This window comes from Pseudorca crassidens, chromosome 12 (assembly GCF_039906515.1).
Source record: "Pseudorca crassidens isolate mPseCra1 chromosome 12, mPseCra1.hap1, whole genome shotgun sequence".
Lineage (NCBI taxonomy): Eukaryota > Metazoa > Chordata > Mammalia > Artiodactyla > Delphinidae > Pseudorca > Pseudorca crassidens.
This window is the reverse complement of record NC_090307.1, coordinates 73644099-73669514: the sequence shown is the minus strand read 5'-3', so window position 1 is coordinate 73669514 and position 25416 is coordinate 73644099. Positions and strand designations below refer to the sequence as shown.

General features: G+C 49.7%; 1 protein-coding gene across 5 annotated transcripts in view; it reads right to left on the bottom strand.

Moving 5' to 3' along the window:
• Nucleotides 1–25416, bottom strand: part of WSCD2 (WSC domain containing 2) — a 107862-nt gene that overhangs the window by 15228 nt on the left and 67218 nt on the right. For 4 of the 5 annotated variants that reach the window (XM_067700438.1, XM_067700435.1, XM_067700437.1 and 1 more), the window contains exons 3-6: nt 23900–24014; nt 20614–20798; nt 7368–7489; nt 4239–4413 (exon numbers count right to left, since the gene is read on the bottom strand). In XM_067700438.1, coding sequence (XP_067556539.1) covers nt 4239–4413; nt 7368–7489; nt 20614–20798; nt 23900–24014 — 597 coding nt within the window. The remainder of the gene's footprint in view (nt 1–4238; nt 4414–7367; nt 7490–20613; nt 20799–23899; nt 24015–25416) is intronic. The other variant, XM_067700439.1, reaches the window with a different exon arrangement.

Below are 25416 nucleotides of genomic sequence, written 5' to 3'. Positions count from 1 at the left end.
ACCTCCCAGCTGTGCGACCCGGTGCTTTCTGGGCCTGTCTCCTCATTTGGAAACGGGAAAATGGTTATATGAGATAATATATGAAAAAGGATAAGCACATGGTAGGGATTCAATAAAAGTCAGCCAGGAGGATGAGCCTTCTCTCCAGCCTCAGTTTCTCCCCTGTCCCACTGAGTCTCTTATCACCCCCACACCTGCCTCCAGATTAAAACTCACAAATGCCGTCCATCTGCATGGGACTGAGTCCAAGGTTTTTATCTTGACCTTCAAGCCCCGTGTGGCCTGGCCCTTGCATCCTCCCGGGCTCACGCCACCCACATGCTCTCCCCTCAAACTCCCCCACCTGCCAGCCACTTGGTTCACTGTCTCATCCGTGCTCTGCTCCTTCCTGACTTGGCAGCTTCAGGTGCACTGGTCCCTCCGCCTTCACTGCCTCCTACCTGTCTTTGACTGCTTATTATCCTGCTCTCTGCTGAACTGGACCCTTCCTTCCTCCCTTCCTTCCTTCTTTCCTCCCTCCCTCCCTTCCTTCCTTCCTTCCCTCCCTCCCTCCCTTCCTTCTCTGACTCCCTGGGCTATCATTAGTGTACTATGTCCATCTCTCTTGTATTACTTTCTGCTACTGTAATTCAAATCATTATTTGTTTAGTCAGAAACCCTGCCCATATTGTCCTTTGCTGATTTCCTGGCACTTTCCATACTATCTGGCATCCACCTAACCATCCATCTACCCATCCATCCAAGAAACATTTATTATCCTTACTTGCTTTCTCACAATAGCGCTTCAAGGGAAAAGTCTGAAGTCCTAAATTTAAATTCCAATTCTGCCATCTCCTTGCTGGGTAACCTTGGAAAAATGATGGATCTGAATAAACCTCAGTTTCCTCACCTGTAAAATGGGAATGCTGATAATGATGACATCCTGGGGGTTGGTTAGGAGGGTTAGAAGAGAGAATGGGTGTTGAGTGTTAACACAGGGCTCACATGCTGTGAGCTCTTAGTATTGATGCTGCTAGCCAGAGACCAGGTCTCTTCCCCGTCATGCAGGTTTAATTTGTTTGTTCAGAGGAGAGCAGATTTTGGAAAAAAACAAACCAAAAAGCATCTTTATCAAGCCAAGTAGGTGTCTGGGAATGGTCTTCACGGGAACACATTGCAAAAAGGAGCCTAGATGCAAAACTTTCTGGAGAGTGGTTATGTTTTATATTTTGACAGGGGTGTGGATTTCATAGGACCCAGTTGGCATCAAATAGTACACTTAAAATTTGTGCATTTCACTCTATGTAAATGCTACTTCAAAAAATCATAAGTGGGGCTTCCCTGGTGGCGCAGTGGTTGAGAGTCGGCCTGCCAATGCAGGGGACATGGGTTCGTGCCCTGGTCTGGGAAGATCCCACATGCCGCGGAGCGGCTGGGACCGTGAGCTATGGCCGCTGAGCCTGCGCGTCCAGAGCCTGTGCTCCGCAACGGGAGAGGCCACAGCAGTGAGAGGCCCGCGTACTGCCAAAAAAAAAAAAAAAAAAAAAAAAATCATAAGTAAATATTGAATTATAATTAGTGATATGCAGACTGAAGTGTAATGATGTTTGCAACTCACTCCGAAATGCATCCAAAAATAAAAATTGAGGGATGGAGAAATGGAGAGATGTATGATAAAGTAAACAGAACAAAATGTCGACAGATGTACAATCTGTAGGATAAGTCTAGCAGGTTCACTGTGTAATTCTTTCCATTTTTTTCTGGAGGTTTGACATTTTTTCATAATAAAATGTTGGGAGAGAGAAAGAACCTGGCCCCTCAATTTCCCCTGAAAACAGAATTCTCCATTCAAATACTGCCTGGGCGGCGAGGATAAAGCTGGTTATTTTCAGCACTAAAAAGGAAGTTGATTTGGTTCTTAAGCTCCACAAATCGAAACAGATGCTGGAGGCAGTGTTGTATATAGTTTTGGAATGAGACAGACCTGTGTTTCGATCTAGGATGATCATGGCCTAGTTGTGTGACACTGAACAAGGCTCTTCACCTCTCTGAGCCCCAGTTTCCTCACCTGTAAAGTGGGGCTAATAAACCTTACAGGATTAGATGGATAATGCATGTGAAGTATTTGCAGTATATGTTGAGAAGCTGAGATTAAGAGTGCAGGCTCAGGACCCAGATTGCCTTGGTCTGAATCCCAACTCTGTTCTGTCCCAGCTGTGTGACTCTGGCCAAGCTCCTCAACCTCTCTGTGCCGAGTTGCCATATTTGTAAAACGGTAATAATAACAGCACCTATGTCATTGGACTGTTATGAGGATTAGATGAGTTAATTCAGTCTAAAGAGCTTAGACAGTACCCGGCACACAGTAGGTACTCAATAAATGGCTGCCATCGTGGACCAGACTCTTGGCGGCCTCATGAACCACATGACTCTCAAGCCACCCCAGTGTGTAGGGCCTGCAAGTGTGACATGGGAAATTGAACACCAGTAATGGCCTGGGGCCAGGCACTGGGAATGCGCAAACCCATCAATCAGGGGCTATTGAAAAGGCTCCAGTGTCGGTTCTGTCCACATCAAAGCTGTTTATGGTCACGGGATAATTAAGCAGTGTATGACCCTTCCCCCAAGCTGGGGTAACACAGTTCTGCACAGAGTAACCAACACTTCCTGGAAACTAACAAACACTCATCCTTCCTCACCAGAGTGTAAATAAAGCCAAGGGCCACACTGGCTAAAGACATTTCTGCTCACTGGGCTCTGAGCAATATTCAGCTGCCATGGAAGCAGCCGCAGTTGGCCACCACCGGTACCCCCATCAGGCCAAACAGGGGACAGGCTGTTGGTGAAGCTGCCACTAGCTCTTACAGCACCTTTGTAAAAATCAGGTAAAGGTTCCCTCCCCTTCCTCTGGGCAGATGTGCTGCCATCCAGAGTGCACGGCATGACAGGCAGAGCACAGGCTGGCTTTCAGGCATTACTTTTCTTCTAGGTTATGCCTGTGCAGTGCTCAACCTGCCCGACCATATATGGCAGTCTAGTTCCTGGGAGATGAAGAGGAGGTCTAGCCCAGTGGTGTTTTGTTAGCTCTCCAGGCTTCAGAGGGTGCGGGGAGTGTCCTTGGCACTGTGGGTAGAGGTTTCTAGCAGGGACTTTGGAGTCAGAGACCTGAAAGCAAATCACTCTTGTAGATGTGTGATTATGGCCAGTTCTCAATCTCTCTGAGTCTTGGTTCTCCCATCTGTAAAATGGGGATGGTATCATCCTGATCATAGGCTTACTGTGGGCTTCCCATCATTAAATGAGATGAAGCTTGGCATAGGACTGCACGTCCCAGGTGGACAGTTTTTTCAGATATTGGGGTAATCCTTCACGGGCTTCCTTTGGGCTGAGCATCCCAGCAAGGCACCTTTCCAAGTGCCACCACCTTTCATGATGCCTCCAGCAGGAGAAAAGATTTTCATCTAGAAATATTATAAACACCATGACCTCAGGCAAGTCCTTTACCTGTGCTGAGTCTCAGTTTCCCTACCTGTAAAGAAGGCATAATGACTATTCCTGCCTCACAGGAAAGCTGAGGGGAATTAGTGAGAAAATGCATACGAAGGACTCAACACTGAGTCTGGCACAAAGAAAGTCCCTAAGTGCCACCGTCACCACCACCACCACCATCGTCATCACAGTCCGGTACCCCAACAGATGGAAGAGGAGATAAACATTGAGTGTGGGTTCCACTAGCAGAGGAAGAAGGATAAAAGCGGAAAGGATGAGTGAGACAGAGAAAGAGAAGAAAAAGTTACAGGTAAATTTGCAGAATCTTAGAATTGGAAGGCTAACCATCTACAGCTTCATTTTACAGATGGAGAAACTGAGGCCCAGAAAGGGGACATGACTCGCCCAGGATCATGCAGTGGGTCTGTGTTGAAGACCCAAGTCTCCTACTCCCAGATCAGATGTTTTCCCATTCAAGCTCACAGCCCCCATTACAGGAAGAGCCACCAAGGGGGTCTTCAGTATAAGGGATAGAGATGAAGGTTTTCAGAACCATCGCCCCCCGGGGGCCCTCCCTCCATTGCCCATGCAGGATCTCTAAGCCTGGCTATGCTCACCAGCCCTGCCTCTGCCCTCTGCCCTCTGCTCTCTGGCCTGCACAGTCCTCTTGCTGACAGGCTGGCTGGAATGGACTGGCTGGAGCATCTCTGGGAGGGAGGCCGCTGGGAGAGCTTCTGGGGGTCTGCTGGGTCGGGGCGGACCTGGCTTACCTTGGACCTGCGTCTGATACACAATGAAGTAACTGGGTGTCCCGCAGCTCTCAAACTCTTCCGCGCTGCACTTCTGGGCACAGAGCTGTTCGTCCTCTCTCTCATGGAGGGGAAATCGCGTAGTGGGGAAGCCACAGTGGCAGGCGGTGCCCGCAAGGGCTGCCAGTGGGTACTCCTGGGGATGAAGCAGGAGAGGAAAGGGAAGAAAGTCACCAAATCCCTGGACAGCCCGGACTCTGGGTGCAGAACAGGATTTGCGTTCCAATCGTCCCCTTCTCCATCACTCTCCCCAGCTCAAGGGTCCCCAAGCTTCAGCAGCAAGATTTTGCCCTACCTGCATACCTCCTGTACTATTATATTTTCCAGCTTTTTTGAGGTATAATTAAGTAAAAAATTGCATCTATTTAAGATGTGCGACTTGACGTTTCAATGTATGTATACATTGTGAAATAATCACCACAATCAAGCTAGTCAACACACCCATCACCTCACATAGTTACCATTTTCTTTTTTGCTTTCCTGTACTATTATTCATGTATTTGTTTCCTTTATGTGTCAAGTCACTTTTTAAAATTAATTTATATATATATATATATAAAATTTTTGGCTGTGTTGGGTCTTTGTTGCTGCGCACGGGCTTTCTCTATTCAAAGGAACTATTTATTACTCCTGAAGGTAGCACTGGTTGAGAAGTATCATTTCCGTACTGTAAACCCCAATACTGCAGAAAGAAAACCACATGATTAAATTCTAACTAGGCACTCTGCCTGCCAAGAACTTGAGCCTGGGGTCGACTCTGTTTTTCCTGCAAAAGGGAGATTAGTTGAGGGGAGAGAGGTGTTAAAGATACTTTAGCACTGAAAAGCAGCTTTCTCCTGGAGGTCTTGAAAGAAAACTGAAAAAGAAAAGTTTTTCTTATGGCCATGCATTATGCCAGAGTAAATCCTCTGTGTCTGACAGTGATATGAAGCCCATGCTTTGGGAAAAGCTGTCTGAATCCTTCCTTTTAAGCCAAAGAGGATGTTGATACCTACCCGTAGCCGCAGTCTTTGCTGGGAGAGCTGCTCCTAATTGTTTTATTTGTTCTATGAAAGAGCTAAGTGGGAGCAGGCTGGGCCTGAGATCTGGAGGGCAATGGACCGTCCTTGGTCCAACTTGCTTCTGCTCAGACGCATGAAGCTGAATTCTCCCTGGCAGCTGGTCCAGGAATAATGTGGTAACAAACCAAGGTCATACCGCCGTGGCTGGTTCCGGTGAGCTTTGCCATGGTAGGTAGGTTTGGTTTATTTCTCACAGGTGTTAAATATGAGCTACAGCACGTAGCCAAAGATCAGAGAGATGCTGATACAGGTGGGTGGACCTGGGCTGGGACTGATGGTATTTTCTAGCCGGTGACCCATGTTGAAGCCTCCTCTGACACCCTAAGTCTTTCAGACCCTCCACCACTTGACACAAGCAGCTCTGGGCCCCTGTCCACTTAATCCCCTCAATTTTCCTCCTGTGGTGCCCTAAGGAGATTAGAAGAAACTAGAAGAGGGAGGTTTGCAGCGGGGTCTTCCTGTCGCCCCTCACCCCGCCCACACAACCTGCCCACACCTTTGCTTCCCTCCAGTCCTATGTGCAGCTGGACCCTCTTCCATCCTGGTTTGCCCTGTGACCTCACTGTCTTGTGTTTGTCCTCCACCTCTGGCTGATCTGTAGGTTCCTCCAGAGCCCTCAGGACAGAGGAATGTCCACCTGGAGGGGATGCCATGGGAGGGGGATTCCTGCCCAAGAGAGAAAGCTGGACAAAAAGATGGTCAAACCTCCTTCATTCTTATGAACATCGCCCCTGACCTTCCAGGATGCCTCTTGGGAGCAGAGCAAGCACTCAGGAAATGCTTGGTGACCTGAAGTGGCCTGGCTGCCCTTGAATGGTTCCTGGAAGCCTCTCTGTGGGGTCTCTAGGGTAGCTCAGAAGTCAAGAGAATAGATTTGGTGTCAGTCCCAGTTCTGCCACTTGCTTGCGCTGTGAGCTTGGGCAAGTGACTTCATCTGTCTGAGCCTTGTTTTTGTCATCTGTGAAATGGGGATGAAAATTCCCAACACCTAGCTTTGTTGTGAGAGGTAAACTGTGTGACCCGTGGGGCAGAGGGCTGCATGGAGGAGGTGCTCGGTAAGTGGCAGTTTCTATGATGATCCTTTCAGTCTTCCTGAGACATGCTTTGTGAATTAGGAGCCTTGATGAAAGAAAAGCCAAGCAGGATGAGTCAGAGCAGGTGGGGGCATTCAGCAGTTGGGGCACACGCTGAGCACCCAGGAAGAGCCACAAAGTTGGCCCCCAGCAAATGTCAGCATCATGGAGGATAAAGACCATATCTTGTTGACTTTGCACCCCCAGCACTGAGCACAGGGGCCTGGCACAAAGCAGGTTCTCATCAAATATTAGCTGAGTGAATGAATGAAATGGGCAACCACCTTCTTGTGGTTGGGGAGGGCTGGTTCTCCTTTGGACCCTCGTGTAATTAGCTCACCTTGAGTGAAGGAGGGAGCTCCTCAGACATCACTGAATGCCAGCGATGAGCCTAGCTCTGTGCTGGGTATTGGGAGTGGTCACAAAATGTTTTGGGCCACAGTCTCTGCTCTTGTGGTGTTCCCTGTCTGGCTTGGGAGGAAGGATAAACAGTCACCCATCAAGGATCTCAGGCTGAGAAAGGATCAGCCAGTTGGATCATCCAGTCCAACTGATATCCAGTGTCCAAAGTTCCATATGCCACAGCTGCTCTGCCTCTGCTTGCATACCTCCAGTGACGGGGAACTCACACTGTCACAAGGTGGGATTGTCCTTGCCTTTACCTGGCAATCTTCTACACACGCTTCTCGGCCCAGTTCACATGTGGCCCTCATTCCTGAGCAGTCCTCACTATTAGAACAAACACACTTCTTTGGAGGGAAAGAAATGGGCCCCATGTAACTCCTACCCTCCGGATCCACATGAAACAGTCACATTCCCCCCATGTCACAGATCACAGATCACAGTAATGACCTCTCTCATCCCAGCTGGGCTGCTGCTCCTCCAGCCAAGCATCCCGTTCCTCCAGCTGCTCCACACCACCCTCCCCAGAGCTCCGTGCACAGAACCAGGCTCACCTTCTCTGTGCAAAGGTCCACACACTTGTCCACAGACATGTTGGGCATGGCAGCCGTCACGGGCAAGGCCAGGGAGAGGTTGTCGGGCCTGCGGAAGCAGCCTCGGAAGACTGCACTTCCATCTGGAGAGACAGAGGGAAAAGAACTAGTCAGATGTAGGCTGGGAGAGCCACCTTCTAGGCAAGAGTCTCGCCCAAGGTCACGCAGTGAGCCACAGTGGAGACTCATGAGCTAGAAAATTCAAAGAATGTCCTCAACCCTGGCATCTCTGTCAACAACACAGGTCACTGAGATGTTCTTGCTGGGCCATATAATCCCCTTTTCTTTGTCACCACTCCTATGTCTCGCTTTCCCATTCTTGGTGGTGGCAACTTTTCATTTAGGGAAATGACAGATGCCATGGAGGATTTTCGTGATCTCATCAGGAGAGGGTTGGGACGGAGGGAAGCAAAGGGTCCAGAGCTCTCCTGCCCCTCCTTCCAGCACTGGGGTGCCCCCTCTCCCTCCCATTGTCCTGGGCTTTACGGGAAAAACCGGGGCCTCGGGAGCCTCTGCCCCATCAGTGCTCTAAGGGACTGATTTGTTGGAGAGATTCCCCTTCAGATAACCTAATCTGGAAACATCCCAGCTACGCAACAGAAAATTCAGAAGATGTTGCTATCTCTTTAATAGAAGTCATCCTCAAAACAATACTCAGAGATGTTGTCTTCAGCTGGGTTTACTTGAAGCTGAACCTGAGACAATGTTTTATGGCTTTTCAGGAGAAGCAGGACAGGGCAGAGGAGGAGCTAAGTAAGCATGTGATCTTGGCTGGGTCCCACCTCCAGTCCGGAGGGTAAACTGTACCACAGAGTTGGTCCCACTTTAAGGAAAGGGGCCGACCTTGGCCCTATGTGCCCCCCTCCCCAACGTCTGTCATTTGGAAGGCTGCTGGGGCAAGGGGGCAGATGTGAGCCATTGGTGGTAAAGAGGATTTGGGTGGGTACCCTTTGCATCCATTACAGGTGTACACAAAGACATCAATAAGGATGCTCACTGCAGCATTTATTTAAATTAACAGGTGAAAGACTGGAAGCAACCTTGCTGTCCAACAATGAAGTACTGGACAAATAAAGTAGGGAATGACAATACAATGGGATTCTATGCCCCATCAAAAATAATGATGTTAAAGGTTACTTTAAAGAGATGAAGATGTGTTCAAGATAGAATGTTAAATAAAAACTGAGACCATGAAACTCCACATATTATAAAATATCAATTGTGTCCGCAAATTCTCTCTCAGTGTAAATCTCTGGAGGGACATAGACTAATACGTTAACAACCATGGTTATCTCTTAATAGCAGACGTGATGGTTAAGTTTTGTGTCAACCTGGTGAGGCTATGGTGCCCAGTTGTTTGGTCAGACATTGGTCTAGGTGTTGCTGTGAAGGTTTTTTGAAGATAGGATTAATATCTACAGTTCATTGACTTTAAGGAGACCTAACAGAGATTTCCCTCTAAAACGTTGGTGGGCCACATCCAATCAGTTGAAGGGATGAGGGGAAAAAACGAGGTTTCCCAGAGAAGAAGGAATTCAGCCTCTGGATGTCAGGCTTGCCAGCCTCTACAGCTGCATGAGCCAATTCCTTAAATCAATCTCTTGATTTATATATTTGCATATATCTTACTGGTTCTGTTTCTCTGGGGAACTCTGATAGGATATAGGCAATTTTTATTTCCACCTTTTTGTAAAACGCTTTCTAACTTCTTTGACAGTGCATAGTTATTTTTTAATGTAATAAAGACAAATTTTAAAAATTATAAGTGGCCCCTGTCAAATTTATCTAAAGACTCATGGTGCCCATTTTCAATTGGGTTCCACTGTTCTCAAATCTGAGCTGTATACACTTTTCTAGAAACACAGCTTTCACATGAAATAAAGGACACTGTTGATGCAGTGAATCAAAATCAGGAGCACAAAAGTAGGTGCCATTTACTGAGCACCTACCATGTGTGATCCACTCTTCTGAGAACTTTGCGAATGCCGTCTCATTTTACCTTCCTGGGAACTCTGCAGGGTCCATAGTAAACTCTCATTTTACGGATGAGAGACGCAGGGCTTAGAGAGGGGAGGTTATGTGACAATACTAGGGACCCACTGTTAGCGAAAATGTGCTAAGGATTATCTCAGAAAGACAATGCTAATCCTTGGGGAAAAGTGAAGCAAGCTACAAAAATCAACAACTCTGATACAACTCTGTCTTCCCCTGCACAGTCCTGGGCTGGGGAGGGTCTCAGATCCCCCAGGAAGGAGCCCTCTTTTTTTAGCATATACGTATATATCTATATTTAAGTGCAGAGAAAAGGATATGAAATTACTCCCCGGGCAGAAGGATGGTGGAGGAGCGGGGAGGGAGTCTAGGAATGAAAATTTTAAATCTCAGCTGTCAAAGGCACCCTAGCGATTACCTCTACCACCTGGCACCCTGTAGCCTGAAATTGCTCATCGTGGAGGCAAATCTAGCAAGCTGAGAAGACATCTGGAATTGGGTTAAATGACTGATTTCCAGAGCATGCTGCAGGCTCCCGCCACCCAGCACCATCTCCTCCACTCCCCACCTCTCACTCCAGGCTGCTGCGAGAGGCTGGTGAGAAGTGACGGTGGTGGACGCTGTGGTCCAGGCCTCAGTTTCCCCACATGTAAATGATAGGGAGGGGGTTAGACTATGCAGTCTCTTCTGTGCAGGACAGCCCTCCATCCCCCAAATGAGGAACTGCCAGACCCCAAATGGCACTAGTGTCCCGTGGGGGAACACGGGACAGTCTCCCATCCCGTGGCCCAGGATGCACCGAGGGACGCGCCATTTCATCGGTCACCCTGAGGAAGAGTTAACGATGCTCAGAGAACGTGCCGTACGAGGTGAGGATGCGGAGGGGAGTCAGGCGTTTAAGCTAAAGATTTACAGCAATGAGATGAGAAGCCGGAAGCAGTGTGGACGAAACCTCACGTAACCAGAAAACTTAGTTAGCTGGACGCCAATCAGGTCCCAGGGCAGAGACGCTGGACTTACTCTCAGAAGTAAGGGGACTCGCCTTTTCTCTTTAGACTCCACCAGTGTTTACTGAGCCCGCACGGATGCCAGGCTCCAAGCTGGGCACGTTGGCTCCACTGAATCTTCGCAGCCACGAGCAGTAGCTGCCACGGCTGGCTCAAGGAGGCGCTCTGGCGTCCAGGGCCACAAAGCTGTCTAAGGACAGAGTGAGATCAAAGCCAAGTTGCTCTGTCTCCCAAGTCTACGCTTCTTCCAATAATAATAATGCTACTATGATGATTAGATGCTTATAGTCATATCACAGTATCATTGTTATCATCACAGCCACCATATATGGGTCACGTGCTATCAGCCAGGAACTAGGTTAAACTGTTCACACATGTGGCCCCGTTGAACCCTTGCATCATTCTGGTGGTATAAGGATCCCCATTTTTACAGATGGAGAAACTCAAGCCTCAGAGGGCTGAAACCGCTTGACACAAGTCACCCAGCTTATAAGAGGCAGAGGTGAGACTGGAATCTAAGTCTGAGATGCTTCCATTCTTGACGATCTTATCGAATGCTCTCGCCGTACCAGGCACTGTGTAAGCACTTGATATACTTTATCCTCCTAATTCCTATAAAGAAAGTCTCACTCTCCCCATTATACAGAAGGGGAAACAGAGGTTCAGAGGGGTAAGTGGCTTGCCTAAGGTCACACAGCTGACAACTAGCAGCATCTGGATTCTAACCTGGGAACGTCTGAGCTCAGAGTCCTCACACTCTGGGCTGTCCCTCTTTAAGGAACCACCCCCAGGCCCTGTTTGAGCATTTTCAAAACACTGTGACATATATTCACTCCCCTTTGACCACTAATCATTCACAAAGGCTGTCACTCTGGGGTCTCTCAACTCTGGAGTTGGTTTCTCTTTAAGCACCTAAAAATGCCTAGAACTTGACACTGAGTCTCTAGAACCATATTCAAGTTGTTAACCTGCCCCTTCCCCACCAGGACCCTATTCGACGGACCACCTTATAATCCTCCTGGGCCCCAGCTGGGGCAATGGTTTTGGGGTTGAGGCCAAGGGAGGCCCCTTCAGGACTGGTGTGGTCTTGGGTACACTGTAGGGGTGCAAAGCCCACCACCTTTTATCCTATAGGGTGGATCCTTCCTGGAGCCCTCTTCCACCACCCTGGGGGGTCTGAGACCCTCCCCAACCCAGGACTGTGCAGGGGAAGACAGAGTTGTATCAGAAGGCATTGGAGGTTTGGGGGTATGTGTGGGTGTGAGGGAACCGATGGGGCAGGAGATGCAGACCATGAGGGTAGCTTGGGCCTGGTTGTAGTGAGGGTGTGTCTGGGAGGTGGGACACTTGTGCAGTGTGTGTGACAGGGAGGCAGTGTGTGCATCTTGTGTGTGTGTGCACGCGTGTGTGTGCGTGACTGGGTTTGTGATGGTGTGAGTAGAGATCTACCTATTTGGGTGCATGGATACTGAGCTCTGAGACCACAAATGGGCCCCCGTGGACCTGGTTCATCTGAGCGCATCTGGGTCTGTCCACGTGGGAGTCTAGGACCCTGTATGAGCAGGTGTATGTCCACCTGCCTGCCTGGCCTCGTGACAGTGGGCACCTGGCTGTGGCTGTGTGCTTCGGGCTGTGACTGTATGGTTGTGCACTGGACCTCTACGGGATGAGTCTTATCAAGGGGAGGAGACATAATCTTGGAGGCTCTCTCTGGGTTGCCTGGCAACCATGTACCAGAGAGAAGAGCTCCCCCTCTTCTACCAGAAGGCCTGGCTGAGCCTCAGCCAGCCTCCCACTGGACTGGCCCAATGCCACCAGGGTTAGGCATTTCCCAGCAACCCCTGAACAGCCAGCACCCAGATTCGAACAAAAACTTTCGTCTCCTCAGTGCAAGGCCACTTCATGCTTGAGCCACACGAGAGAGCAGAACAGGAGGGTGGGCCCCTCTGCTGGAGTCCAGCCCAGACTGAGTCTCTCCCCAGGGTGTCAAGACCACAGAGACCCTTCCACCTGGAGCCCACAGACAGGTGCCCTGGTGGTATCGGTCCAGCTCCTGCATATCACAGAACACCTTGCATACGGGTCTCTGTACAGGAGTGTGTGTGTCTGACCGTAGGCATGTGAGAGCAGGAGTCCACCCATGGTAGTCTTTGGAGTCACCTGCTATGAGGGGCTCACCCTTGGATCCTCTTGTAGATGTGACCTTGAGTAACTGAGGGCACTGGGGTATCACTCAGGGCCCTGTGAGCCCACAGGCTCTTCATCTAGGCCTCTGGCCAAATGCTCTGCCCTCCTATCACCCCCAGCTGGATGCCCGTCTCTTGGGCCAGATCAGCACGCATCTCCAGATGGCCCCGAGGGCCCAACTCTGACCCAGGGGCTCCAGAAGAGGCCATCCGGCCTGGCACCACACCGGAAGGCCACGGTACTTCCCAGGACCATGGCACTTTTCTGGATGAGCTGCCCTGGCCAAGGAGCAGAAGACCAGTGGCTCAGAGACACGAGTTCTAATCCCGACTTTGCTTCTCCTCCCTGAAAGGTGGCGTCTTCACCTGTCAAACGGGCAGCTCTCCTCCACACAGTGCACACTGGCAGCTCCACCCTGCTTCACTGACCTTGGCATGTTTCCTCTCCTTTCAGAGGCTCAGTATTCTCATCTCTAAAATGGAGGCATAAATACTGGGTGGATCATTCAGAGCCGGACAGGAATGAGATTTGTCAGTACAGTGGAAGGGACAGGCAAGGGGCTGTGAATCTGTCTCCTTACAGGAAGTAGAATTCCTACCCTGGCTTCTCCCCAGATGATTTTCTCCTGCCTTCCTGGATGCCAGGAGGCCAGACTGCAAGTGTGGGAAGAGGAAGGAAGACTCTGTAAGCCCAGCTCTGCTGAGACAGGTCTCCCTTTGACATTTAAGCATCCGCTAATGAGTCCCTGACCCTCCCACCTTAGAAAGCAGAGCTGAGCTGAATGCCCTGAACACCAAGTAAGGTGACGTTTTCAGAGGCCTTAAAGGGCCAGAGAGGGATCAGAAGCTGCTGCTGTGAGTCTCTCTTTGGTCAAGGTATGCACTGGGGTGGTGGGGGGAGGGGAACAGGTTTGGGAAGTTAGTTCTAGGAACAGTAAACCTGCTGGATGTGGGGTCTTCCTACAGTCTTGCCCATTCTGCTTTTGGAGGGAAACCACATGGATTCACAGAGAATTCTGTGATGTCTAACGGGAAGGTCGGACTCCCAGGGATCTGGGGAACACGTTGGAGTCCACCTCTCTCTGCAGGTTGCTCTCCATTATGGCTTGGTGATTGGAACACTGAGAACATGCACGGTGGCCAACACGTTGAATCCTCCTGCTACCCTCATATCCTCCATCTGTAAAATGGGTTGCGTCACCGGTTCTCCACACCAGTGGTGAGAGGTTTTCTTTTCTCTTACGTCTGAAAACAAAAGAGAAGTGGCCAGCCTGGGTCCCCTGACCTTCCTAACACTCTTCCTGTGATACAAAGAATTTTGGACTTCCACAGCAGTAGGTAGATGCCTTCCTGTTTGCAAAAAAGCTCTCGTGCCCAGCAGAAAGGGCCTTGGTTTTGAATTCAGACAGGCCTGGGTCAGCAACTTACTTAGCTGTGTGTCCTTGGACTGAGCCTCGGTTTCCTCATCTGTATATGGGGATGATTATCTCTACCCTGCACAGGTGGGACAGAAGGCGATGCAGTGACATTCACAGTGCCTGAGACCTACCAGGATTCAGTCAATGTGTCTTCCTGCTCCTTCTTCATTGCTCGTTCATGATATGTGAAGGGTGGCTAGATTGCAGGTAGGAGACACTATCAGTGCCCCATTAATACACTCCTGGCACTCACCATCCCAGTACAGGCTGACAGTGACCTACTGTAAACACCTAGGGTATGTGAGGGACAGACTGCACTTGCCAGGGAGTTAATCTCCCTGGGAGCCACCCTCAGCCAATGATGGGTGAACGCTGGAGGATAAATACTGCAGCTTCCTGCTCCTCCAATGGGACATCTCTGAAGCACGCTCTCCACCACCTCCCACAGCTCCCCGGTGGGATTAAGCCTCAGCTGTCCTCAGCAGTGACCTGCTTTGTAAAGGGCAAGTATTGGCTCCTTCCTTTCCCTTTCTCACGTCTCCACTCCCCTGGAGGTGCATCCTGGGGTCATGATTCAAGTAACCCAGAGCTCACATCCTTGTCTCTGGGGGAACCCAACTTAAAATATCTTGGATCTTTGAGCATTCTTAATTCACAAGGGAAATCCTGCACAGAGTTCAGAGCCACTGCTCTTCACAGCCTGTAGCCTGTGAGAAGGGCGCTCCCTGGAGTTGTGCAGTACAGAGTCCGTGGACAGTAGCAGCAACCCTGAGTAGTGTCTTCCTAATGACCAACCCTTGCTGAAGAATAGCAACAAAGGTAATAATAACAGCTGTTTACTGTATGTCGTTAGTGCTAAGTATGTTACACATATCACACCTCAATTAATCCTCACAACAACTTAAGAGGTAGAGGATGCTATTATCCTGTTTTGCAGGTGGAGACCCCGAGACGTAACAAGATTTGGTCACTTTTCCAGCTCATACAGCTAGTGGGGAGCAGAGTAGGGATCTGACCCTGATCTTATTTGACATCACATCCTAGGTTCCCACCTCTCTGCTATTCTGCAGGAGGCCTGCCGAATTCCAACATGGTTGGGCTCCAGAGACCCCATGCCAGCCACCTGAATTTCCCAGAAACCCTCTGAGGTGCCACAGTAGGGGTCCGAGGATCACAAAAGCCCATGCCCCACATTCTGATAATGTCAGCTCTTCATCGCCAGGCCAGCTGGGATGGTGCATGACCTCGGAAGCTTGGAGTTTCTACTAGCAAGAGGCGAGCAGAGCAACTGTTCATCAACTCCCTTTACTGGGGGCAGATGAAGAACATCCTGGAACCAGCTGCAAGTATCTCTGAAGTCCATCATCTCTTTGTTCTGGGGCTTCACAAAGATGAGGTAAATCCCACCAGGCATCAGCTTAAAGGCAGGCGTGGAAGAGTTCTCCTTGGTTTGAAAGAGGCCATCACCCCCCGGGTAATTAGGCCAAGCTCTACTGCATTAAAGATGCTGGTGAGGAGGAAAGGCAGTGAGCTGGGAGCTGTTAATGGCTACCTATAATCAGAGAGAGACTGAATTACACAAAGAGCCTAACTGTCCGAGGAGAATTCAAACCAGCTATTTTTAGGCATCACCAGCAGCTCCTGTGAGCTGTTGGAAATTCAAATAGCTTGAGTTGGGTGCTACTCGGAGTGAGTTGAGGAATTTTCATTTCAGGAAGGAGGGTGCATCACCACTACTTCATAACAGGCACTGTGCTATGTGCTTTCTCAATTTTATCTCACTCGGTGGTCAGAGCAATCTTTCAAGGTTGGAATTGTCCCCATTTTACAGATGAGGCATTTGAGGCTCAGACAGAGTGAGTGGCTTGACCAAAATCAACACAGCAAGTAAGTGAAGGAGTTGGGATAGAATCTGGAATCTGCCTGATTCCAAAATCTACAATCATTGCTCCCATAGCCTTCCTGGATTATGGTTCACGGAGAAGAGCAAGACAATTCTCCCCCATCATGATGCAGAAGGAGAAAAAATTTTCTAGCTAACATCTCCTTGGCCCTACACAGCAGAACACATGAAGACCCATATGAATTATAAAATTCAGGGGTCCCAGGCATATATCAAGGGAAAGGAGAGGCCTCCAGGCCCGGCAAAGAAGGAGCTAGACATAGCCCATCCATCCAATATGACTTTCCATGGCCATCTGAGGCTCCTCTCAGCAGAACTGGTTAAAACGGAGTATCAGTGAACAAAAACTACAAGCATTGCACAACGTTTCCCTTGTAACCTTCAAAGATAAAAAATCGCCAGAACTAGCAACAGTACACAAGAGTCACCAGGTACAGAGTGACCCACGAGTCAAGATCTACTGTTTCGGTGATAACATGAGCTTCATAATACTTTCACCAAGACAGAAGAGAAAAAACAAGAGGGAAGAGTGCCGGGTCCTGGGAGAGGCTGGTCTGCAGTCATGGGGGTTTTAGGCAGCACTAAAGGATTGTCAGCACCACGGACAGCCACCCACGGGACCCACATACATATTGTATATTTTATGTAATTCTAATGAACCTTGCAATGCGAATCTTGCAAGAATCTTTCAGGCAAATGAAATCTCTTGCAACACCCTATAAAGCCATAATACTCTCGAATCACCAGCAGGTCTCTGCCCCTGGGAGGAGAAGCTACACTTGCTGACACATTTAGCAAACTGCTGTGAAAAAATGTAAGCCAACCAAGAAGGAAGTCCATTTCTCAGTTCTTTTCTAACAAGGGCAAAGAGTCCGTGTGCCCGAGTGTCTGTGGCAAGAAAGAAGAGCAGGATGCCTGCAGACATTTGCTCTGCCAACCTTCTAATGCTCTCACTACTGTCGGAGCATTCCGTCACCTCGGAAACACGCAGGCTGGCACCCCACGCAAGGTGGACACCCCACCAGAGTGGTGCTTGGGCGATAATAAGCCTCCTTTGGATCTTCACAATCATGAAGAGTTCTGTGCCACTGCTCAGGGAAACACAATTAGGACACGGTGTTAATACAAACTAATGACTCTACAAATGGAATCTGGTTTCCACCATACCTGTTTCCTGCAGTGTTTGCTCATTGCCCTCCCTAATGTAATACATGTTAGTGTCGTGTGCCAGTGGAAGGCCTCCCTTTCTGACTTATTTGTGTATAAGTCAGATCTCAGGAATGGGAAGCCACTGAGTCAGAACAAAGGCACTGGATATTCTGTATGGTGTAGAGTCAGGACGCAGGGCAGAAGGAGAGGTCAGGGGTCAAGGAAGAAAGGAGGTAAGTTAAATCCAAGGAACACTCCCAAAAGAGAGGCAATGGGGTCCAAAATCCAATACAAGAGGTCAAGGTGTCTACAGCACTATCTAGAGTTAGCACTCAAACTAGGAGTCAGAGACCTGGGTTCCAGCCTATGCTCAGTCCCTAAGAAGCGCTGTGGCCTTGGAAAGATCATGCCTGTCCATCATGTCTAGAAATTACCTCTCAGCTTTTGCACACTCTATTCCCTCTGCCTAGATTTCTCCCCCACCCTCTGGCAATTCCTTGAGTCTGGATATCCTCCTCTTTTTTTTTTTTTTTTTTTTTTTTTTTTCTGTACGCGGGCCTCTCACTGTTGTGGCCTCTCCCATTGCGGAGCACAGGCTCTGGACGCGCAGGCTCAGCGGCCATGGCTCACGGGCCCAGCTGCTCCGCGGCATGTGGGATCTTCCCGGACCGGGGCACGAACCCGTGTCCCCTGCATCGGCAGGCGGACTCTCAACCACTGCGCCACCAGGGAAGCCCTATCCTCCTCTTTTATACCAGGCAAAATCCTATGCCTCTTTCAAGGCCTTAATCAGTCAGCCCTGTTCTGTGGAGCCTCCCGCAGGGCTGTTCAATTTAGCCACTTGTGCTGTCTGGGCCTCAGTTTCTAAAGCCGTAAAATGAAGCATCAGTGAGGAAGGTGCTTCCAACAGGTCATTCAAAACATCACCTTTGAGGATCCTTTTGTTCATGGCTGAATACACGACTCTCCCTTTCACCTGGAAATCTCAGAATGAGATTCAGCTCAAATGTTGCTCCCGTGGCTCCTATATATACCCGCCATGCTTGAACAGATCCCACTCGTCTTGGGTCTGTCTCTCCACTAGACGGTTGTCTCCTTGACGGCAGGGACTGTGCTGTATTCCCCATTGTCCTCTCCATGCCTAATACACATGGGAGCATCAAGTGTTTAATGAACAGTTCCCATGCTCTCTCCAAATACCATGTTGCCAACTGGGAGCCCACCAGGAGTCCCAATTTGACAAACCATCTGTCTCTTTATCCAAGCCACTTCCATTCTCATCTCAGCCACAGTAGCCTTGAGATTAGCAAGGCTTAGCTTTCCTTCTGGAGTTTCCAGCTGAAGGTGCCCAAGCTTCCAGCCTTGTACAGCGACGATTCAGAACAGCTGGGGTGGACTTACAGAATCCAGGACTCCCCTCTCAGTAGAAATGAATGGGTTCCCCGTCTTCGACATAAATACAAAGATTCCTTTCTCAGATGGAACAAAACACCACTGCAGAGGCGGGCAAGCTGAGGGGCACAGCAGCATTCCCATCAGCCTCAGGGGTTTCTTACCAGCCACCACCCAGACAGCCCTCCCACTGCTACCAGGGCAAAACACACCCAATTGTAGCGGGATCTAGTGGTCTCGGTGTGTCAAGGTTTATATATTTCACCTGATGACTGAAAATCTTTGTTGGTCCATGAGAGTGTTATTATACCAGGTGATCTCAATAGTGTGTGTGTGTGTGTGTGTGTGTGTGTGTGTGTGTGTGTGTGTGTGAGAGAGAGAGAGAGAGAGAGAGAGAGAGACAGAGACAGAGACAGAGACAGAGACAGAGAGAGAGAGAAAGACAGGAGAATGTTCGTATTACCCAGCCAATCTGAACATTAACCAAAAGGAGGTCTAGCTGATAGTGGCTGATGACATACGCAGCCCAATTCTTGTTATCTAGCTCAGCATCATCCACTAGAATGTTCTAGTGGCATCAGCTTTCCCTCTAAATACACACAACTTTAAGGCCATCTCTTCATATGGTCAACGTCACCATCAAAATAATGTAAACATTGGCATAAAGAAATCAGTATTGGGGATGATAAATCTGCTATCAAATTAAAACCTCATTACACTAATGGCCAAACCAGAGACTTGCTGTATGGACACCATCCAGCCTGGATTTCACACACCCTCCCCGCCCTCTGCCAGCCAGACCTGCAGAGCTGGAGGAACTGAGGCAACGATGGGGGGGCAGAGGGTGCCTCTGTTTCTAGAAATCAGCCACTTTGTAAACTGGCGGCACGCGGGACCCCGTTGTAAAGCAAAGCTTGAACAGGGCTTCAGAAACACGGGGTTTGGAAAACAGAACACAGTGTCAAGCACACCAGCAAGGAATTCTTATAAACAATGACATTCATACGGAAAAGGCCTTTCTCTGCATGCAGACAGGCATTAAGGTTCTGCCAAATCCACCTGGGTGGGCAGGCTGATATTCTGGGCGGAACTTGTCAGCTCCATGGAGGTCTAAGGCCTTATTATTCAAAGTGTGGTCCATGGACCAGCAACCTAGCATCACCTGGGAACTCCTTAGAAATGCAGAGTCTCACCGGCTGAATCAGAATCTGCATTTTAACAAGATCTCCCTAGGGTTCATTGGAGCATTCAAATTTGGGATTCTTAGTTCTGGATTCCTATTCCTACCTCAGGACTGCATCAGAAGAGTAACCAGGACAAACCTCAGCCCTCTGTCTTTCGTCAAGGCCATTAGCTCTTCGTATAGGTCTGAAGGTCACCTTTGAGGTCACAAGACTGTGTGACCTTGGGCAGGCTTACTTAAATTCATCAAGCCTCGGTTTCCTCACCGTAAAATGGAGACAATTAACCACGGTAACTGCCTGAAAAGTCTGTAGGGAAGGGAAACAAAATCAGGCTTGCAGTGGGCTCAGCACGTGCCTGGCACACGGCAGATGCTTGATAAATAGACCTTAACTGCTATTAAACACCCAGAGAGGGAACAACGGGACAATATCCACAGAAGAAGGGGTGGCTCTTGTCCTCGGCTATTCATCCCCTTCCCTCCCTCAGTTTGGAAACTGGAGAGTTTTTCCAACAAGACTGAAGCACTGGCAGGCGAGGGATACGTTCTCTCTACAGGAGCATTAAAGACATAAGCTCTGGAGTTGGTTTCAATCCTCTGCTGTTTGTGTGACATTGAGCCTCAGTCTCTTCATCTGTAAAACGGGAGTGGGTGAATAACAGTGCGATTTCAAGGGTCATCGTGGGGATTAGATGTGCTCTCCCGTAGAAGGCACTTGGAAAACGATGAAGTGTTTGCTGTCGTCATTGTCACCATCGTTAGACACAATCTGCTTTCAGAAAATGAGGAAGGACAGGCCAGCTCAGGCTCTAGCTGTTTGTTAAGGAGGAAGAGGGGCGTGGCTGGAGGTGAGGCTGGGGCAGGATGGTGGCAGCCTTGGAGGGCAGCCGAGGGCTCAGGAGCGGGGGGAGCCGTGGAAGGTACAGGTGGGCGCTCAGGTGGGCCAGGGCAGAGAGGGGAGGGGCCGACTCACGTACACCTGCGGGCTGACTCCTGGGCCAGCTGCAGCCGGTAGACGGAGAGGCGGTTGGCGCCACCGCACACGCTGCCCCGCTCGCCCTTGCAGTCCATGTCACACTCCGCCTCGCTCACGTTTGTCGCCTGGATCTTGTGGCCACAGTAGCACTCGGCGCCGAACTCCAGCCCAGCATACAGGTAACCCCTGGGGGAGGCTGCTGTCAGGCCAGGGTAACTGCCACCATGGAGACCCCAGGGACAGGGTGACTCACCTAGTGAGGAGGCCTGGGGGACGGGAGGGCTCTGGGGACCAGGAGGTCCCAGGGGAAATGGAGAGACAGACGATGGAAGGGGGACAGGGGAGACCTCACGGGACAGGAGACAGAGGCTTCCAGGAGACAGGGAGATCCCAGAGGAGTAAGGAGACTGGGGTGGGGGTCTCCCTATCTCCCTGGAAGAGGGGAAACAAGGAAGACTTTGGGCGTCAGGGAGACCCAAGGAGATCTGAGGTACAGGGATACTCCAAGGGACAGGGGGATCGGGACTGAGAATAAGGAGACCCTGAGAGGTTCAGGGAGGCTAAGGGGTTAGAAAGTCTTGGAGGTGGGATGGGCAGGAAGCCAAGAAGGAATACAAAGAGGTCCCTGGGGGACAGGGAGACTCTGGAAGGGGACAAGACCCCAGGAACCACCTGCTTCCATCCCTGCCTCATGTCTCACACCCCCATACACTTACCCACATAGACACACAACGTCATATTCACACCCATCTACATATACCTTCAACACACAGGACACTTGACACACACACCCCTCTGGTCCTGTGGTCCCTCTGCCCCACCCACTCTCTTGCTCTTCCCTGTCTAGAGCCACAAGCCAATCATATCTGCAAAGTCCAGCCTCTTTATTCCAGGAAACATCCCCCAGGAATGATGCCTCTATGTCCCCTGAGAGGAGCTGGACCCAGGGGAGGGGGCAGGGACTCTCGTATGTCTTTGGAAGGTGGCAAAACCAAGGTCACGTATCCAGCCAAGTAAAAAATTCCTTTCCTTAAAACAACAAAAAAAATATCCAGGCAATGCAAGATTGTCAATTTTTTTTCATAGCTCTGGAATCATTTCCTAAAAAGGACTTTTAGTGAGGACCTGTTCTGTAAACAGATGAAAAGGGAAGTGCTTGCTCTGCCTCACAGGGTAGGTATGAAGTGGTGGGGGAGAGGGGAGTAGGACGACCCCTGCTCAGTCCTCTTGCCCACTGTGGCCTCTGAGGCACTTTCCAGAATCGTGAAAGCTCCTTGGGGGAGCAGCCTGCAAAATACTGGTCATGCAAGGCTGGACCTATGGGAGGTGTCAGCTCACGCCATCACTCGGGACTTCCGGGGGCTGGCTGGAGGGACAGACCCACCCAGACTCATGTCTCCAAACACCCCTACTACTCGGGTAGCGTGTGATCACACGGTCACCTGGGCAGACGCAGGAAGAGCAGCTTAAACTATCTGGGCATCTTGGAGCTGGGCCAGCCTCCTTCTTCCACCTGTCTGTCGCTGTCTCTCTCAAGCCTTGGTTCTCAGGTGCCCTTGGGGCCCGTCTCATATAAATGGACCCACTGATAGAAGGAACAGTGGACAGCAGGAGTTTCTAAAATTTCCCAGCTGGGTGTGAAAATCAGAGCAGTGGTGCTCCATCCATAGTTCCAGGACCAACAGCATCCAGTGTCACCTGGGAACTTGTTAAAAATGCAGATTCTTGGGCCCTACCTCAAACCCACCAAATCAAAAGCTGCGGGTGGGGCCCGGCAATCTTGAGAGATTCAGGTGATGCTGACGTGTGCGTCACAGCCTAGATGGAGTGACAAGCGCTTAACCAGAAAACGCCGGCATAGTGAGATGAGGGTTGAGATGGGGTAAGTCTCAGATTGTGGAAATGCAGAAGAGGCCCCCAACCTGCCTGGGGTGTCAGGAGAGACTTCTCAGAGGAGGTGACAGCCAAGGTGGAGCTTCAGAAGACGAGTCAGATCAACTCGCGTAATTCACTCTGGTTCAGCGCTGCCCACATGGGTTTCTAGGTGGATGCAGAGATGAGCCAGCTGCAGCCCTGCCCCCAAGGGGCTCCCCAGCTAGTTGGGGAGGCAGAAGCAAGAACGGGGTTTGGGCCACAGAATGCCAATAGCTTACACTTCCTCTCTTCCAGGCACTCAAATATTTGCTTTGCAAATATTAACTCTTCAACTCCCACAAGACCTCTCTGAGGGCATGGACTCTGAAATTCACTTCTGTCTCCCCACCGTTCAATAAATAAATTAAAGAATCAACATCCTCAAGAGCTTGGAGTCTTTCCCAAGCTGGAGATGGTCCTGGGCTCAGGATTTCAATGGTGAACTGTTATGGAAGCTGATTATAAAGGGGACAGTGTGTTCTAGTCAGGAACTGAGGGAAGAGTCCCTTGGCCACCCACTTGCCCATTTCCACTCCAGCCATGCAGTGGAGCTCCTTCAGAGCTTGTGATCAGGCTAGAGCCTGAAGATGAGCATGTTAGAGGCCTCTCACAAGCCATCACACATCAGGGGACCCAGGGCACAGGGGAGGAGAAGGTCAGCTCAATCCACAGTGCCTCTAGGGCAGCAGTGCTGGTTCCCAGGCCTGGACTGAGGGTCCCAACTCGCCAGTCCTCTGGGGCCTCATCCACTCTTGGAAAGTGAGCGCCCTCCCCGCAGCGCATGTTCTAATCAAGAACATCATTTTATTCTTAGATTGGAAAACACTGTCTGGACAGGTGAGTGTTTCTCTCTGGTAGAGAAACAGTTTCTTGGCTGGTAAACCATTAAATAGCCCTGATCCCGGGCTCCCACCTCACCCTTCCCACGGGCACCACACAAGCCTCACGCTCACAGACTCACACTTGCCTGCGTGTAAACACCCACTTGTGCTTTCCCCACAATTCGGGACCCTTGCAAACATATCCACAGAGACTCCTGCACTCACTGCTACTGTTATTTAAAGACAGTTAGGTACTGGCATTAAGCTTACAAACATATGACCCTGCATACCGTACACTGCAAACTCACTCCTAGGCAGTCTCACAAATTCCCACAGACCAACTCCCTGCTCAGTTGCATGCACGTATGCATATGCACACACACGCGCACACACACACACACACACACACACACACACACACACACACATCACCCTTTCCTTGTCCACATGTTCATCCTCCATCATGCCCTCCCATGGAAAAAGAAAGACCACCACAGGTAGGAATCTGAGAAGGAAGGGATCTGAATGCCTGGGACACTGGTGGGGCCCTACCGTTCTGCACAGTTGTCCTGGCAACGGAAGACAGTCATCTTTTTGTAGTCGAAAAAGGACACGCCTCGAAGGGCCCGGCTCTGGGTGTCATCCAGGTAGCAGCCGATGTACTTAGCTTTGGGGAGATGAGAAAAGTCAGATTTGGCAGGGGGGACAAAGCTGAAAGGGTTTCAGGAGTAACCAGTGTGCCTCTGGCTATGTGGCCTTGTTGACCTTTTGGTACCAATTCCTTCCTCTGAACAGTAAAGTAGAAACAAGAGAGACCGAAACTCATGTGCATTGGCAGAACATGATCTATAAGGGCAGTGGTGTCCCATGGGTGAGGCTGTGGGCCCTGGAGGTCATCAGAGAGGAGGGAGGGACCTTTCCAAGGCCAGGGTTAAGGTCATGCCCCTGGGCTCTACTGGTGACAACGGGGCACCCAGTAACCCAAGCCAACATCATTCCCTAAGCACCAAGCAGATGAGACCTGTATTAGGACAGCTCTGAAGAGCCTGATAAGTTGACAGCCTGTTATCATTTCTGCAAGATGGCTTAAGGTGTTATTTTCCCTTGGAAGGAACACTGGCCTGGGATATCTCAAGATCTAGGTTGTCGTATCACTTTGGTAACATTCTCGTGCTGACCTAGTGCATTTAGGCCAGTTACCTCCCTGAGGCCTAGTTTTCTTCATTGTGGGGATGAAAATATCAGCCCAATGAGGTTAACATGGACTTATTTGTATAAACGTCTCTACCACAGTGTCTTGAATATAACAGGCACAAAGTTAAGGTGAGTGCAATAAAAAACCAGCCATTCACAGTGCTGTATAAGTACTTTACAGTTTGCCCACCTTGTGGGCCAAGGTTAATGCTTTCATCCAAAAGGAAAATTTTAAATAATGTAAAACAACTATGCAAGTACAAACCATTCACTTAGTTTTCTTAAAGTAGTACACGTGTTCCTGTACTTCCTGGTAAATAGTACACAAAGATGGTACTTTACAGTTTATAAAGTCTTTTCCCATATGTTCTTATAATCATTAATTTGGACATGCACTTTGCTAACTGCTTTACACATATTGTCTCAGTGAATCCTTAGAATGACCCCATGAGGTAAGTATTAATATTCCCACTCAATGTAGAAGAGGAAACTGAGGCCCAGAGAGGCTAAGTCACCTGCCCAAGGAAACACAGCTTATACCTGTGGAGTTAGGTTTGGACCCAAGCAATCTGGCTGCAGAGCCCATGTTCTGAACTACTGCTTGTTTCTCTTTGAATCCGAGGATCTTTGCAATGACCCAGGTGCAATGACCCTTGGCATGCTTAAACTGTTTTCTTAGATGATTGAACAGAGGCCCAGAAAGGTGAAGTGAGCTGAGACCTGAAACTAATTGATGGTAGAACAAAGACTTAAATCTAGATCTATGGGACCCCAAACCAGTGCTCTTTCCACCCTTGCACTTGGAAATAACTGAAGGTTAGACCGAGGACCCAGCCAGCCCTTGGAATTAAACGGCCCTCATAGCGAATGACTGA